The 14,399-nt window shown below is 43.9% G+C and overlaps 1 protein-coding gene and 1 pseudogene across 3 annotated transcripts in view; both read left to right on the forward strand.

The window, feature by feature from the left end:
• CDH3 (cadherin 3) overlaps positions 1–14,399 on the forward strand; it is a 98,070-nt gene that overhangs the window by 20,147 nt on the left and 63,524 nt on the right. Inside the window, exon 3 of one of the 3 annotated variants that reach the window (XM_089902404.1) lies at positions 10,507–10,696. The exons of 1 other annotated variant lie outside the window; for it this stretch is intronic. In XM_089902404.1, coding sequence (XP_089758530.1) covers positions 10,507–10,696 — 190 coding nt within the window. Of the gene's footprint in view, positions 1–10,506; positions 10,697–14,399 lie in introns of those variants that run through there. One more of the 3 variants, XM_089902405.1, reaches the window with a different exon arrangement.
• On the forward strand, positions 1,331–7,810 carry LOC111179604 (NADH dehydrogenase [ubiquinone] 1 alpha subcomplex subunit 12 pseudogene; annotated as a pseudogene).

Raw genomic sequence — 14,399 nt, forward strand, 5'->3', positions numbered from 1 at the left:
GAGTTGGGTTTACTGAGATATGTTTATGTGGTTTGTAGTAACTTCCGTGTATAGTTAAGTTAGTGTTAGCCTTCCTGGTACAGTAGTGGTTTCCAGAAATACTACAGCTGTCCAATGTTGTAATGTAAGGTCGCAAGGCCAGAGGTTCTATTGCGATATGAGCAAATCCTATGGCATCTGGCACTGGAAGTATGTGGTGGTAGAGAAAACAAGATTTCAAATGTAGAGAAGCAGAAGCTAGCCTGTGGGAAATTCTTCCATTCATCAGACGTATAAAATGGTAAGCAGACAATTTTAGTTCTCATCACTGTGTAGCCAAAACAGAAGTGCTTTCCTGTCAAGAATATACTCAGTAACGCAATATGTAGTAGATCATTTGGAAAGATGTTCACAGTAATTCTTCATGTCACTGCACAAATGCCTTTTGCAGTGTGACATTGTTGCTCTTTCCAAGATGTGGAGTCTGTCCCCATCTCTTGTCTGGGGCTGGCCTTGTGACTTGCTCTGACCTATAGAATGTGGCAGAAATGATGTGGGAGTTTCAAGCCTAGACCTCAAGAGGCCTTGCAGCTTCTGCTCTCAGTGTTTACCATATAAAGAAGCTCTCCCATTGCTGTATAAAGAAGCCCAGGGCTTCCCTGATGGCGCAGTGGTTGAGAGCCCGCCTGCCGATGCAGGGGACACGGGTTCGTGCCCCGGTCCGGGAAGATCCCATGTGCCGCGGAGCAGCTAGGCCCGTGAGCCATGGCCGCTGAGCCTGCGCGTCCGGAGCCTGTGCTCTGCAACGGGAGAGGCCACAACAGTGAGAGGCCCACGTACCGCAAAAAAAAAAAAAAAAAAAAAAAGAAGCCCAAACCAGCTTTCCTGAGGATAAGAGACCACATGGAGAGAGGAACCCAACAACCAAGAGCCAACACCAACCACCAGACATAAGAGTGAGGCCATCTCAGTCCATCCAGCCTCAGTCCAGCCACAAGATGACTATCACTGCATGACTGATCCCTAGCAGAAGAACCATCCACCTGATCCTGGTCTATATTGCTGACCCACAGAAACATAAGTGAATAAAATATTTGTTGTTTTAAGAACTGGATTTTGGGGCAGTTTGTTACACAATAATAATTAACTGATACACAGCATATACATACAAATACACCATACATTTCTCTTCTATATGAGGATCTGGTGAAATAAAATTTATCAGAGTTTCTGTGTTTAAATCTCTTGCTGTTTGACATAATAGAAAGACATTGATGAAAATAACCTAAAATTTATAACATGCATACGAGGACATCAGTGTTCAACTGGTTAATGAGTATAATCAATTCAAAGATTAGTCACTAAGCGTGGGCTGCAGCAGGTCAGTGGCCAGGGCAGCCTCCATGGCTATTTACAGATTTTCTTCAGGACAAATGATGTGAGGGTTGGTACATTAGTGGGGGAAGACAAAAATGGAAATAAATACTATGAAGACAGCAAGCAGTTTTTTGGCTATCACCAGTGGGTTATATATACTACTGAAATGAATGGCAAAAACACATTCTGGGATGTGGATGGAAGCATGGTGCCCCCTGAATGGCATCATTGACTTCACTGTATGACTCATGATCCTCCAACAAGAAAATCACCTATTGCTTGTACATTCATTTGGACAAACCATAAATTCAACATGAGTGGCACTCCACAACAATATATACCTTATTCCACCACTAGAAAGAAGATTCAGGAGTGGGTCCCACCTTTGATACCTTACAAGTAAAGACAATGAAAAACAATTTAAACATGTAAAATATGGGGCTTTTTGTGTAATTGCACCGTTACTGCTTACTATTAACTTGATTAAAATTGTTTGATTGAAAAAAAAGAAAAAGATTAGTCACTGCACAAGAAAATGCAAAGCGCCCTGAAATTATTCAGCTTACATATGAAAGAAATCTGGTAGGCGTTTTCCCAAGTTTGACAATCTAAAATTTTACTCATTTTTAAAAATTAATTAGTTAATTAATTAATTTTTGACTGTGTTGGGTCTTCGTTGCCGTGCGTGGGCCTTCTCTAGTTGTGGTGAGCAGGGGCTACTCTTCCGTTGCAGTGTGCAGGCTTCTCATTGCAGTGGCTTGTCTTGTTGTGGAGCACAGGCTCTAGGCGTGTGGGCTTCAGTAGTTGTGGCACGTGGGCTCAGTAGTTGTGGCTCATAGGCTCTAGAGCACAGGCTCAGTAGCTGTGGCGCACGGGCTTAGTTGCTCCACGGCATGTGGGATCTTCCCGGACCAGGGCTTGAACCCCTGTCCCCTGCATTGGCAGGCGGATTCTTAGCCACTGTGCCACCAGGGAAGCTCTAAAATTTTACTCATTTTTTAATTATAAAAATACATTAAAAATTTTAATATATGTAGAAGAATAAAACTTCACTCATCAAAAATGAGAAGGAAACTCAACAGGGAATATTATAAAATCATTGTCATATGAAGAGATGACTGAAGAGTTTGCAGCCAAAAAATGCATGAAAAAAGGTATCAGAGAAAGGTGTTGACACCATCAATTAATAAAAATAATATTTTCTGAATGTTTGTGATGTTTGTGGTATTTATCACTTTTTTTAAATTTGTGGTTTGTAGTGATTTATTTTCTTATTCTAAATAAATACTAATTTAGGTATCTAATTATTTTACTTGAAGTTTTGTGAGGTTTTTTTCCTTAAGGGGACCTCCCCAGTTGTACCTTGTTCAGCCCCCTGAAACGTGGATCTGCCTGTGAATGAATGAATGAGCCCAAGTTCTAGTCCACAGAAATTTATGCAGCAAGAACCCCAGGGCCTCTTCCTCAGCAGGAAGCTCCGGATGTGATAGTCTGAGTCACTCCTGTGTACCTGGCATGCCCACAGGAGAGACAGATGATAAACACAAATGTGAGGCCTTTCGAATGTCAATGTTACCCAAAGTGCAGCTTGAAAGGAACTTTCAGACACTACCTCCATGTCAGAGATTAGTTGGCCTGAGATTTTGGGGCAGGGAGCAAAGAACCAGAGAGTCCCCAAGACCTATTTGCATCAGGAGAGAGGAGTGGAGGAAAGGGAGCAACTTGGGATGGGCTGAGCCAACCGTGCAGCTTGGTTAAATATCTATTGAGCATCTGCTACATGCCAGGCACTGTTCCACAGTCTGGAACAAAATACTCAAAAATCTCTGCCCTCCTTGTGCTGACATGGCAGGGGTGGGGATGGCAGTGTAGGAGGAAGGAAGAACAATAAACATTTTTAAAACTGTATATAGGGGACATGCCTGATGGCGCAGTGGTTAAGGCTCTGCGCTCCCAGTGCAGGCGGCCCAGGTTCGATCCCTGGCCATGGAACTAGATCCCGCATGCTGCAACTAAGAGTTTGCATGCCACAACTAAGGAACCTATGTGCCGCAAACTAAGGGGCCCACCTGCCACAACTAAGACACAGTGCAATGAAATAAATAAATTTTAAAAATAAAAATAAATAAAAAGATACATTAGAAAGTGGTAAGTGCAAAGGTAAAAAATAAAGCAGGGTGAGGGAGTTGGAAAGTAGTGTGTGATGGGGGTGCAGCTTTCAATAGGGAATCAGGGAAGGCCTCAGTGGAAGTTGAGCTAAGATTTGAAGGACATGAGGGAGGGAGCCCTGTGGCTATCTGAGGGAGAAATGTGATCTGTGACAGGCAGAGGGAGCGGCATGGCCAAAGGTCCTGTGGCAGGAGTATACTTGGCAAGCTTGAGGAACAGTTTCAAGGCCTGGCTGCTAAAAGGAATGAATGAGGTGGAAGTAGGAGAAGAAATCTGAGAGATAATGGGGGTCAGAGCTCATGGAGCCTTGTAATCATTTGCAGGGACTGAGGAGGATGGACACTATAGTAGGGTTTTGAGCAGAGGAGCAGTGATGTCATCTGGCTGCCGTGGAGAGAACAAATTGGGGACAAAGGCAGAAACAGGGAGCCAGTGGAGACCATTGCCATAATCCAGGGTGAAAGGGGGTCAGATTCTAGATATATTTTGAAGGTAAAACCAACAGGATTTGCTGGATTGATATGTGAGAGAAAGAAAAGAGGGGAAAAGGATCACCTCAAAGTTTATGGCCTGAGCACCTGCACTGAATTGCCGTTACTAGATGGGGAGGATTGCAGCGGGAGCAGAACGAAGCCTAACAACTCTGGAATCGCTAGGATGAGCTACAAGGGCCAGAGGGGGTTCTACCTCAAAGGTAACTGGGCCTCTGGTATGCCAGGTTCTGACTTAATCCGCGGTGCAGTTAACAGCCCCTGAACACAGAACAGGTGATCCCTGCTTGGGAAACCATTTCCACCTCATTCACATACTTGTAGTTGGTAAGTGAACCCACTGCCAGCACATTTTTCAGCTGTTCCTTAAAATGGGTTGTTCTTGAGCATTTTCACTTGTAAAAGGTTGAATTGGACATGGGCAAAGATTGCCTTAAAATAAGTAATGCCACATAAAAAATGAAGCATGAGAATTGAAAACATATGTCCACCTAAAAACGTCTCTCTATATATCCATAGCAGTATTAGTCACAATAGCCAAAAAGTATCCATCAACTGATGAATGGATAAACAAAATGTGGTGTATCCATACAATGGAGTATTACTTGAAAATAAAAAGAAATGAAGTACTGGCATATGCTATAACATGGATATACCTTGAAAACATTATTCAAAGTGAAATAATCCAGTTACTAAAGACCATATATTATATAATTCCATTTATATGAAATATCCAGGATAGGCAAATCTGTAGAGACAGGCAGATTGATGGTTGCCCGGTAGTCGGGAGTTTGGGAGAAAATGAGGAATAACTACTGATGTGTTCAGAGCTTCTTTTTGGGGGTGATGAAAATGTTCTAAAATTGATTATGGTGATTATTCAAGTCTGAGACTATACAAAAAATACTGAATTGTGTACTTCATTAATTTATTTTTAAACCTTTTCTTTTATTTTATTGGCTGTGCCTCATGGCTTGCGAGATCCTAGTTCCCGGACCAGGGATTGAACCTGGGCCTTGGCAGTGAAAGTGCAGAGTCCAACCACTGGACCACCAGGGAATTTCCTGAATTGTGCACTTTAAATTGGGGAATTGTATGGTAGATGAATTACATCTCAAAGCTGTTATTTTTTAAAAGCTTTTTTGAAAATGCCCACACTAATTTCCCTAAGGGAGCTGTTACTGCAGACCACCTCTTGTGAGCAAATGTCACGGCCTGACACTGAGACTAATCAGACCACACAGACTCCAGCCAATCACACTTGGCAATGCTCCGTCACGCGCTGGTCACAGGGAACTGTCAGTACTTAATACTGATCATGGGAGTTTGGGTTGACAAAGCTAATTAATTACCCATAGCATGTACAGCGGTGGTTAAGGGCACAGGCTCTGCAATGGGACAAACTGATTTTGAACCCCTGCTCTGTCTTATGACCATTGGCAAGTTAGCCTCTCTCAGCCTCAGTCTCCTCATCTGTAAATAAGAGATGATAATATCTACCCCATAGGGAGGTTAAGAGGATTAAATGTAATACTTTTATAGAACAATTAGTACGGTGCCTAGAACTCAGTAAAGGATCAGTAAATGGTAGCTGGAATTATTGTTAATAATGTGTAAAGAGCACTGAGCACAGGGCCTGGCATATAGAAAGCGCTCAAAACACAGAATTATTTTTTTTAATTACCTTTTTTATTTTATTTATTTATTTTGGCTGTGTTGGGCCTTTGTTGCTGTGCGCGGGCTTTCTTTAGTTGTGGTGAGTGGGGGCTACTCTTCGTTGTTGTTCACGGGTTTCTCAGTGCAGTGGCTTCTCTTGTGGAGCACGGGCTCTAGGCGCACGGGCTTCAGTAGTTGCAGCACACGGGCTCAGTAGTTGCGGCATGTGGGCCCTAGGGTGTGTGGGCTTCAGTAGTTGTGGCACACGGGCTCAGTAGTTGTGGCTCGCAGGCTCTACAGCACAGGCTCAGTAGTTGTGGTGCACGGGCTGAGCTGCTCCGCGGCATGTGGGATCTTCCCAGGCCAGGGCTTGAACCCCTGTCCCCTGCATTGGCAGGTGGGTTCTTTTTTTTTGCGGTACACGGGCCTCTCACTGCTGTGGCCTCTCCTGTCGCGGAGCACAGCCTCCAGACGCTCGGGCTCAGTGGCCATGGCTCACAGGCCCAGCCACTCCGCGGCATGTGGGATCCCCCCAGATCGGGGCACGAACCCGCGTCCCCTGCATCGGCAGGTGGACCCTCAACCACTGCGCCACCAGGGAAGCCCGGCAGGTGGGTTCTTAACCACTGCTCCACTAAGGAAGTCCCAGAATGATTAAAGTCATACTTTTCACAGGAAAAAATGTTTATGAGACAGAATAAACTTTACAGATAAGGATAGAAAATTTGAATTCTGTTGCTTAAGGACAAGAGTAGGTGACTTTGGGAGACTGCTACGTGCCCCCCCACCTGGCTCCTCTGTAGCAAATACTCACACAGCCTAAAGCAGTGGCTTTGCCCTTGAGCCTCTTTGCCACCCCCCCACCCCGAGTCACTAATGAGCAAATCCAAGCTTCCGGAGAACATTCAGCTAAGAAACTGGAGTTTTTGATGAGGACCCCAGACAGGAAATGCCATTGCCCCTCCAAAGCATATTCTAAGACAGGGAACTAGAAGAGGAACTCAAAGCAGAAAATAACTGCAATTGATTATCCCAGGAATGCAGGGGCATTTCAACAGCAAAAAAAATCGATTTATGTAGTATACCACACTGTGTGGTTAAAGGAGAAAAATGTGATCATCTCAATACCGGCATGAAAAAGTAGGTGATAAAACTCATACTTATTTATGATTAAACAGTAGTAAACCAGAACTAAAGGGAAATTCCTGCTCTTGATATATCTCCCCATATGAAACAAAACTTCTTTAAAAAATTTATTTATTATTTATTTTTGGCTGTATTGGGTCTTTGTTTCTGTGCACGGGCTTTCTTTAGTTGTGTCGAGCGGGGGCTACTCTTCGTTGCGGTGCACGGGTTTCTCATTGCGGTGGTTTCTCTTATTGCAGAGCATGGGCTCTAGGTGAGCAGGCTCAGTAGTTGTGGCACACAGGCTTAGTTGCTCCGCAGCATGTGGGATCTTCCCGGACCAGGGCTCAAACCTGTGCCCCCTGCATGGGCAGGCAGATTCTTAACCTCTGTGCCACCAGGGAAGTCCTGAAACAAAACCTAATAGTGAAACAATAGAACTATTCCCAAACCAGGAACAAGGCAAGGATGCTATCATTCTTACTATTTGATATTATAACGGTAGCAACTGATTTTCAACAAAGGTCCCAAGACCACTCAATGGGGAAAGAATAGTCTTTTCCACAAATGGTACTGGGACAACAGAATATCTAAAAGAATGAAGCTGAACTCTTAGCTCACACCATCTACAGAAACGAAATCAAAATGGATTGAAAACCTAAATGTAAGAGCTAAAACTGTAAAACTCTTAGAAGAAAACATAGGTGTAAATCTTCATGACCTTGGATTAGGCAACAATTTCTTAGATATGACACCAAAGGCATCGGCAACCAAAGAAAAAAATAGATAAATTGGACTTCATCAAAATAAAAACTTTTGTGCTTTAAAGGACATTGTGAAAGCGAAAAGACATCCCACGGAATGGGAGAAAATATTTGAACATCATATATCTGATTAGGGTCTAGAATATATAAAGAATTCTTACAACTCAACAATAAAAAGACAAATACCCATTTTAAAAATGGACAAAGGGGGGCTTCCCTGGTGGTACAGTGGTTGAGAGTCTGCCTGCCGATGCAGGGGACACGGGTTCATGCCCCGGTTCGGGAGGAGCCCACATGCCGTGGAGCGGCTGGGCCCGTGAGCCATGGCCGCTGAGCCTGCGCATCCGGAGCCTGTGCTCCGCAGCGGGAGAGGCCACAACAGCGAGAGGCCCGCATACACCGCCCCCTAAAAAAAAAGGACAAAGAGGCTTCCCTGGTGGCACAGTGGTTAAGAATCCACCTGTCAATGCAGGGGACACGGGTTCGAGCCCTGGTCCAGGAATATCCCACATGCCGCGGAGCAACTAAGCCCATGCGCCACAACTACTGAGCCTGAGCTCTAGAGCCCACGAGCCACAACTACTGACCCCACGTGCCACAACTACTGAAGCCCGCGTGCCTAGAGCCCATGCTCTGCAACAAGAGAAGCCACGACAGTGAGAGGTCCGCGCACCACAACAAAGAGTAGCCCCTACTCACCACAACTGGAGAAAGCCAGCACACAGCAACGAAGACCCAACACAGCCAAAAAAACCCAAAAAACAAATAAATTTACATAAATAAATAAATAAACCAATGAGCAAGTATTACTAAAAAAAAAAAAAATGGACAAAGGATTCAAACAGACTTTTCTCCGAAGAAGACCTGCAAATGGACAACAAGCCCATGAAAAGGTGCTCAACATCACTAGACATTAGGGAAATGCAGATCAAAATCACGAGATACTACTTCACGCACACTAGGATGGCTATTTTTTTAAATGGCTAATTTTTTTAAAATGGAAAATAACAAGTGTTGGCAAAGATATGGAGAAATTGGAAACTTCACTCATTGCTGGCAGAAATGTGAAATAGTCCAGCCATTGTGGAAAACGTTTTGGCAGTTCATCAAAAAATTAAACATAGAATTACCATATAACCCAGCAGTTCCATTCTGAGGTACATATCTAAGAGAACTGAAAATGTGTTTGTACAAAAACTCATGCATGAATGTTCATAGCAGCATTATTCATAGTAGCCCAAAAGCAGAAACAACACAGATGTCCATCAACTGATGAATGGCTAAACGAATGGTATATTATTCAGCCAAAAAACGGAATGACATCCTGATACATGCTACAATGTGAATGACCTTTGAAAGCATTATGCTAAGTTTAAGAAGCCAGACACTACTACTGAAGCCCGCCCACCTAGAGCCTGTGCTCCGCAACAAGGGAAGCCACTGCAATGAGAAGCCCATGCACTGCAATGAAGAGTAGCCCCCGCTCGCCGCAACTAGAGGAAGCCTGCACACAGCAACAAATATCCAACTCAGCCAAAAATATAAATAAATAAAATTTTTTTAAATGGTGAATTTTATGGTATGTGAATTATATATCAATTAAACCAACTCTGCGAGTAGTTAAAAAACTGAAATTGAAAAATCCAGTCCCAGCAATTCCACTTCTTGGTACACAACCTAGAGACACACACACTCCCTATGCACCAGGAATACATATAAGGATGGTTACTTCAGTGGATTAAAAATGGCCACAAATTCTCTGCAGTCCCTCCTTTCAAAATGTGGGGTCTCTTTACCCACCCTTTGAATTTGAACTGGTCTTTTGACTCACTTTAACCAATAGAATGCAACACAAGTGACTATTGCCAAGTTTTGAGTGAGGCCTCAGGAGACCTCCCGCACTTACTTTCTTGGAACATTTCCACCATCATATGACAAAGTTCAGCTGGAAAAAGAGGGCCAGACATCACAACTGAGGCTCCAGACATGTGAGTGAGGCCATCGTGGGCCATCCCACCAAGCTGCCAACTGACTACAGCCACTAAGTGAGTCCAGGTAAGATCAGAAGAACCATCTTGTCAACCCACGGAATCGTGAGAAATAACAAACTGTTGTTGCTTTAAGCCACAACGTTTTAGGAATGCTTGGCTACCCAGCAATGGCTAACTGATACAATACTGAGGCCTTGTTTGCACGATCAGAAAACTAGGAAGCAACCCAAGTGCAGGCTGGATGGTGTAGTGGGTAAGAGCCTGAAGTTTGGCCTCTGACTTGGGCCCCAAATCCCACCCTGCCACTTACCAGCTGTGTGTTGATGAGGAATTTATTTGACTTATCCCTATGTCCTCCTAGGTCCTTGTAAGAATTCAAGGGGTTAATACACCTAGAGGACTTGGAATAGTTTCTGGTAGAGAGGAATACTATTAAGTGCTGACTGTTGGTATTGGCTATTGATACGCTCACCAACAAAGTGTGGTTTATATATGTGTTGGAGGGACTTCCCTGGTGGTGCAGAGGTTAAGAATCCGCCTACCAATGCAGGGGACACAGGTTCGAGCCCTGGTCCGGGAATATCCCACATGCCGCGGAGCAACTAAGCCCGTGCGCCACAACTACTGAACCTGCGCTCTAGAGCCCGCTCGCCTAGAGCCCATGCTCTGCAACAAGAGAAGCCACTGCAATGAGAAGCCTGGGCGCAGCAACGAAGAGTAGCCCTCACTCGCCGCAACTAAAGAAAGTCCGCATGCAGCAACAAAGACCCAACACAGCCAAAAAAATAATTAATTAAAAAAAATATATATATATATATATATATATATATGTTGGAGGCGATAAAGGAGTAAATTTCCTGTATACCAACTTGGACAATTCTCAGAAATATATGATTGTATTGGAAAAAGCAAGTCATAGGACTATAACATTTACGTAAAGTTTTTTTTTTTTAGCGGTACGCGGACCTCTCACTATTGTGGCCTCTCCCATTGCGGAGCACAGGCTCCGGACGCGCAGGCTCAGCGGCCATGGCTCATGGGCCCAGCCGCTCCGCGGCATGTGGGATCTTCCCGGACCGGGGCACGAACCTGCATCGGCAGGCGGACTCTCAACCACTGCGCCATCAGGGAAACCCACGTAAAGGTATTTTTAAAATACAGGGAGGAGGACATAAATACACCTCAGAGCATTTGCCTCTTTGAAGGCAAAGATGGGAATGGCTAAGTAGAAATCAAGAAGGAGTTTTGCTTTTTTTAATAAATTTATTTATTTTTGGCTGCGTTGGGTCTTCGCTGCTGTGCGTGCGGGCTTTCTGTAGTTGCAGCGAGCGGGGGCTACTCTTCGTTGCGGTGCGCGGGCTTCTCATTGCGGTAGCTTCTCCTGTTGCGGAGCATGGGCTCTAGGCACGCGGGCTTCAGTAGTTGTGGCACGTGGGCTCGGTAGTTGTGGCTTGTGGGCTCTAGAGCGCAGCCTCAGTAGTTGTGGCACACGGGCTTAGTTGCTCTGTGGCATGTGGCATCTTCCTGGTCCATGGCTTGAACCCGTGTCCCCTGCATTGGCAGGTGAATTCTTAACCACTGCACCACCAGGGAAGTCCAAGAAGGATTTTTGCTTTAATCACAATGTTCTTTTTTATTATACAAAAAGACACTAGTTGTATAATTTTTTAAAAGTTATGCATAGGAAAAAGACTAGAAGCTAAGAAGTTAAATTGCCAACATTGGTTAATTTGGTTTGGTGAGAATATAAGTGTTTTTTCTTCCTTATTCTTTACTGCCTCCCCAGCCCCCACCCGAATTCCTGTATTAATTACAATGGTTCAGAATCCTTCCTTTTCTGTAGCACCCGTTTGGGGACCTGATCTTCCCGGGCCAGTCCTGACATCTGCCTTGTCACAGGCAGGCTCAGCCCAGTGTGCATAGCACCTGGCACTGCTATCCAGGGCCTCCCTGCTCAGGCCCACCCAGGCCCACAGGTGGCTGTATTCTTGCCAAGGCTTCAGATCTCAGGCTTTGATCCTTAATGTGCTCGAAGAACAGCTCCTTAGTTTTGCTCATAGGAATTTAAGGGGTTCCCCTTCCTCCAGCTCCCCCAGCAAGGGGCCCTAGCACCCTCCTGCAAGCAGCTGAGGGGAAACCATGGGGAGGGGTGTTTGTACAGGAGGTGTCTGGGAAAGGGGGAAGCACAACAGAGGCACACGCCAGAGGCGATTTTCTTCATGGCAGATGCCGAATGGAGGACTTTATCAGGCTCTTTAAATTTTTAAAGACTTGTTGGTGATGTTTTGTCTTGCTGTCACTATGTTATTGAGGAGGGCAGATAAATCGGCTTTGGTGTTCTCAGCTACTGTGTATAAGGGTGTGAAAGTAAAGGCTGTTGCAGGGCCTACAGAATACAGGTTAGCGGGGTCCAGGTGGAAATTGGGAATCAAGAGAATTGTTTGCATCTCTAACAGAATGGTTCCTGGATTCTTCTGTTTGGACACTTTTGTCTTCTCAGGCCTGGGTTTTATATCCAAAGGGAGATCCTGAAGTTGTTCTTTCTGGTTTTGATTGATAGGTTCTGGATTAGACACTCTGGAAAATAGTAAGTTCAGATAAGACTGTTTTTTTCCTTTTTTAATACATCTTTATTGGAGTATAATTGCTTCACAATACGGTGTTAGTTTCTGTTGCATAACAAAGCAAATCATCCATATGCATACATATGTCCCCATATCCCCTCCCTCTTGAGCCTCCCCCGCATCCTCCCTATCCCACCCCTGTAGGTCATCTCAAAGCACCGAGCCAACCTCCCTGTGCTATGCTGCTGCTTCCCACCAGCCAACTATTTTACATTCGGTAGTGTATGTATGTCGATGCTACTCTCACTTCGCCCCAGCTTCACCCTCCCACCCCATGTCATCAAGTCCTTTCTCTATATCTACCTCTTTATTCCTGCCCTGCAACCTGGTTCATCAGTACCATTTTTATCTTTTTAGATTCCACATATATGCGTTAACATACGGTATTTGTTTTTCCGTTTTGATTTACTTCACTCTGTATGACAGACTCTAGGTCCATCCACCTCACTACAAATAACTAAATTTCATTTCTTTTTATGGCTGAGTAATATTCCAGTGTATATATATATACCACATCTTCTTTATCCGTTCATCTGTCAGTGCACATTTAGGTTGGTTCCATATCCTGGCTATTGTAAATAGTGCTGCAATGAACATTGGGGTGCATGTCTCTTTTTGAATTATGGTTTTCTCAGGGTATATGCCCAGTAGCGGGATTGCTGGGTAATATGGTAGTTCCATTTTTAGTTTTTTAAGGAACCTCCATACTGTCTTCCATAGTGGTTGTATCAGTTTACACTCCCACCAACAGTGTAGGAGGGTTCCCTTTTCACCACACCCCTTCCAGCATTATTGTTTATAGCTTTTTTGATAATGGCCATTCTGACCAGCATGAGGTGATACCTCATTGTAGTTTTGATTTGCATTTCTCTAATAATTAGTGATGTTGAGCATCTTTTCATGTGTCTCTTGGCCATCTGTATGCCTTCCTTGGTGAAATGTCTATTTAGGTCTTCTGCCCATTTTTTTCTTTTTTTTACGCGGGCCTCACTGTTGTGGCCTCTCCCACTGTGGAGCACAGGCTCTGGACGCACAGGCTCAGCGGCCATGGCTCATGGGCCCAGCCGCTCCGCGGCATGTGGGATCTTCCCGGACCGGAGCACGAACCCGCGTCCCCTGCATCGGCAGGCGGACTCCCAACCACTGCGCCACCAGGGAAGCCCCCGCCCATTTTTTAACTGGATTGTTTGTGTTTTGGATATTGAGCTCCATGAGCTGTTTGTATATTTTGGCGATTAATCCTTTGTCTGTTGTTTCATTTGCAAATATTTTCTCCCATTCTGAGGGTTGTCTTTTTGTCTTGTTTATGGTTTTCTTTGCTGTGCAAAAGCTTTTAAGTTTAATTAAGTCCCATTTGTTTATTTTTGTTTTTATTTATGTTACTCTAGGAGGTGGGTCAAAAAAGATCTTGCTGTGGCTTATGTCAAAGAGTGTTTTTCCTATGTTTTCCTCTGAAAGTTTCATAGTGTCTGGTCTTACATTTAAGTCTTTAATCCATTTGGAGTTTATTTTTGTGTATGGTGTTAGGTAGTGTTCTAATTTCATTCTTTACGTATAGCTGTTCAGTTTTCCCAGCACCATTTATTGAAGAGGCTGTCTTTTCTCCATTGTATGTTCTTGCCTCCTTTGTCATAAATTAGGTGCCCATATGTGCATGGCTTTATCTCTGGGCATTCTATCCTGTTCCATTGATCTATATTTCTGTCTTTGTGCCAGTACCATACGGTCTTGATTACTGTAGCTTTGTAGTATAGTTTGAAGTCAGGGAGCCTGATTCCTCCAACTCCGTTTTTCTTTCTCAAGATTGCTTTTACTATTCGGGGTCTTTTGTGTTTCTATACGAATTGTAAGATTTTTTGTTCTAATTCTGTGAAGAATGCCATTGCTAGTTTGGTAGGGTTTGCATTGAATCTGTAGATTGCTTTGGGTAGTATAGTCATTTTCACAATATTGATTCTTCCAATCCAAGAACATAGTATATTTCTCCATCTGTTTATGTCATCTTTGATTTCTTTCATCAGTGTTTTATAGTTTTCAGAGTACACGTCTTTAGCCTCCTTAGGCAGATTTATTCCTAGGTATTTTATTCTTTTTGTTGCAATGGTAAATGGGAGTGTTTCCTTAATTTCTCTTTCTGATTTTTTGTTGTTGGTGTATAGGAATGCCAGAGATTTCTGTGCATTAATTTTGTATCCTGCAACCTTACCAAATTCATTGATTAGT

Source organism: Delphinapterus leucas, chromosome 20, assembly GCF_059928025.1.
Source record: "Delphinapterus leucas isolate spDelLeu-1000000601 "Yukka" chromosome 20, BTC_Dleu_Yukka2, whole genome shotgun sequence".
Lineage (NCBI taxonomy): Eukaryota > Metazoa > Chordata > Mammalia > Artiodactyla > Monodontidae > Delphinapterus > Delphinapterus leucas.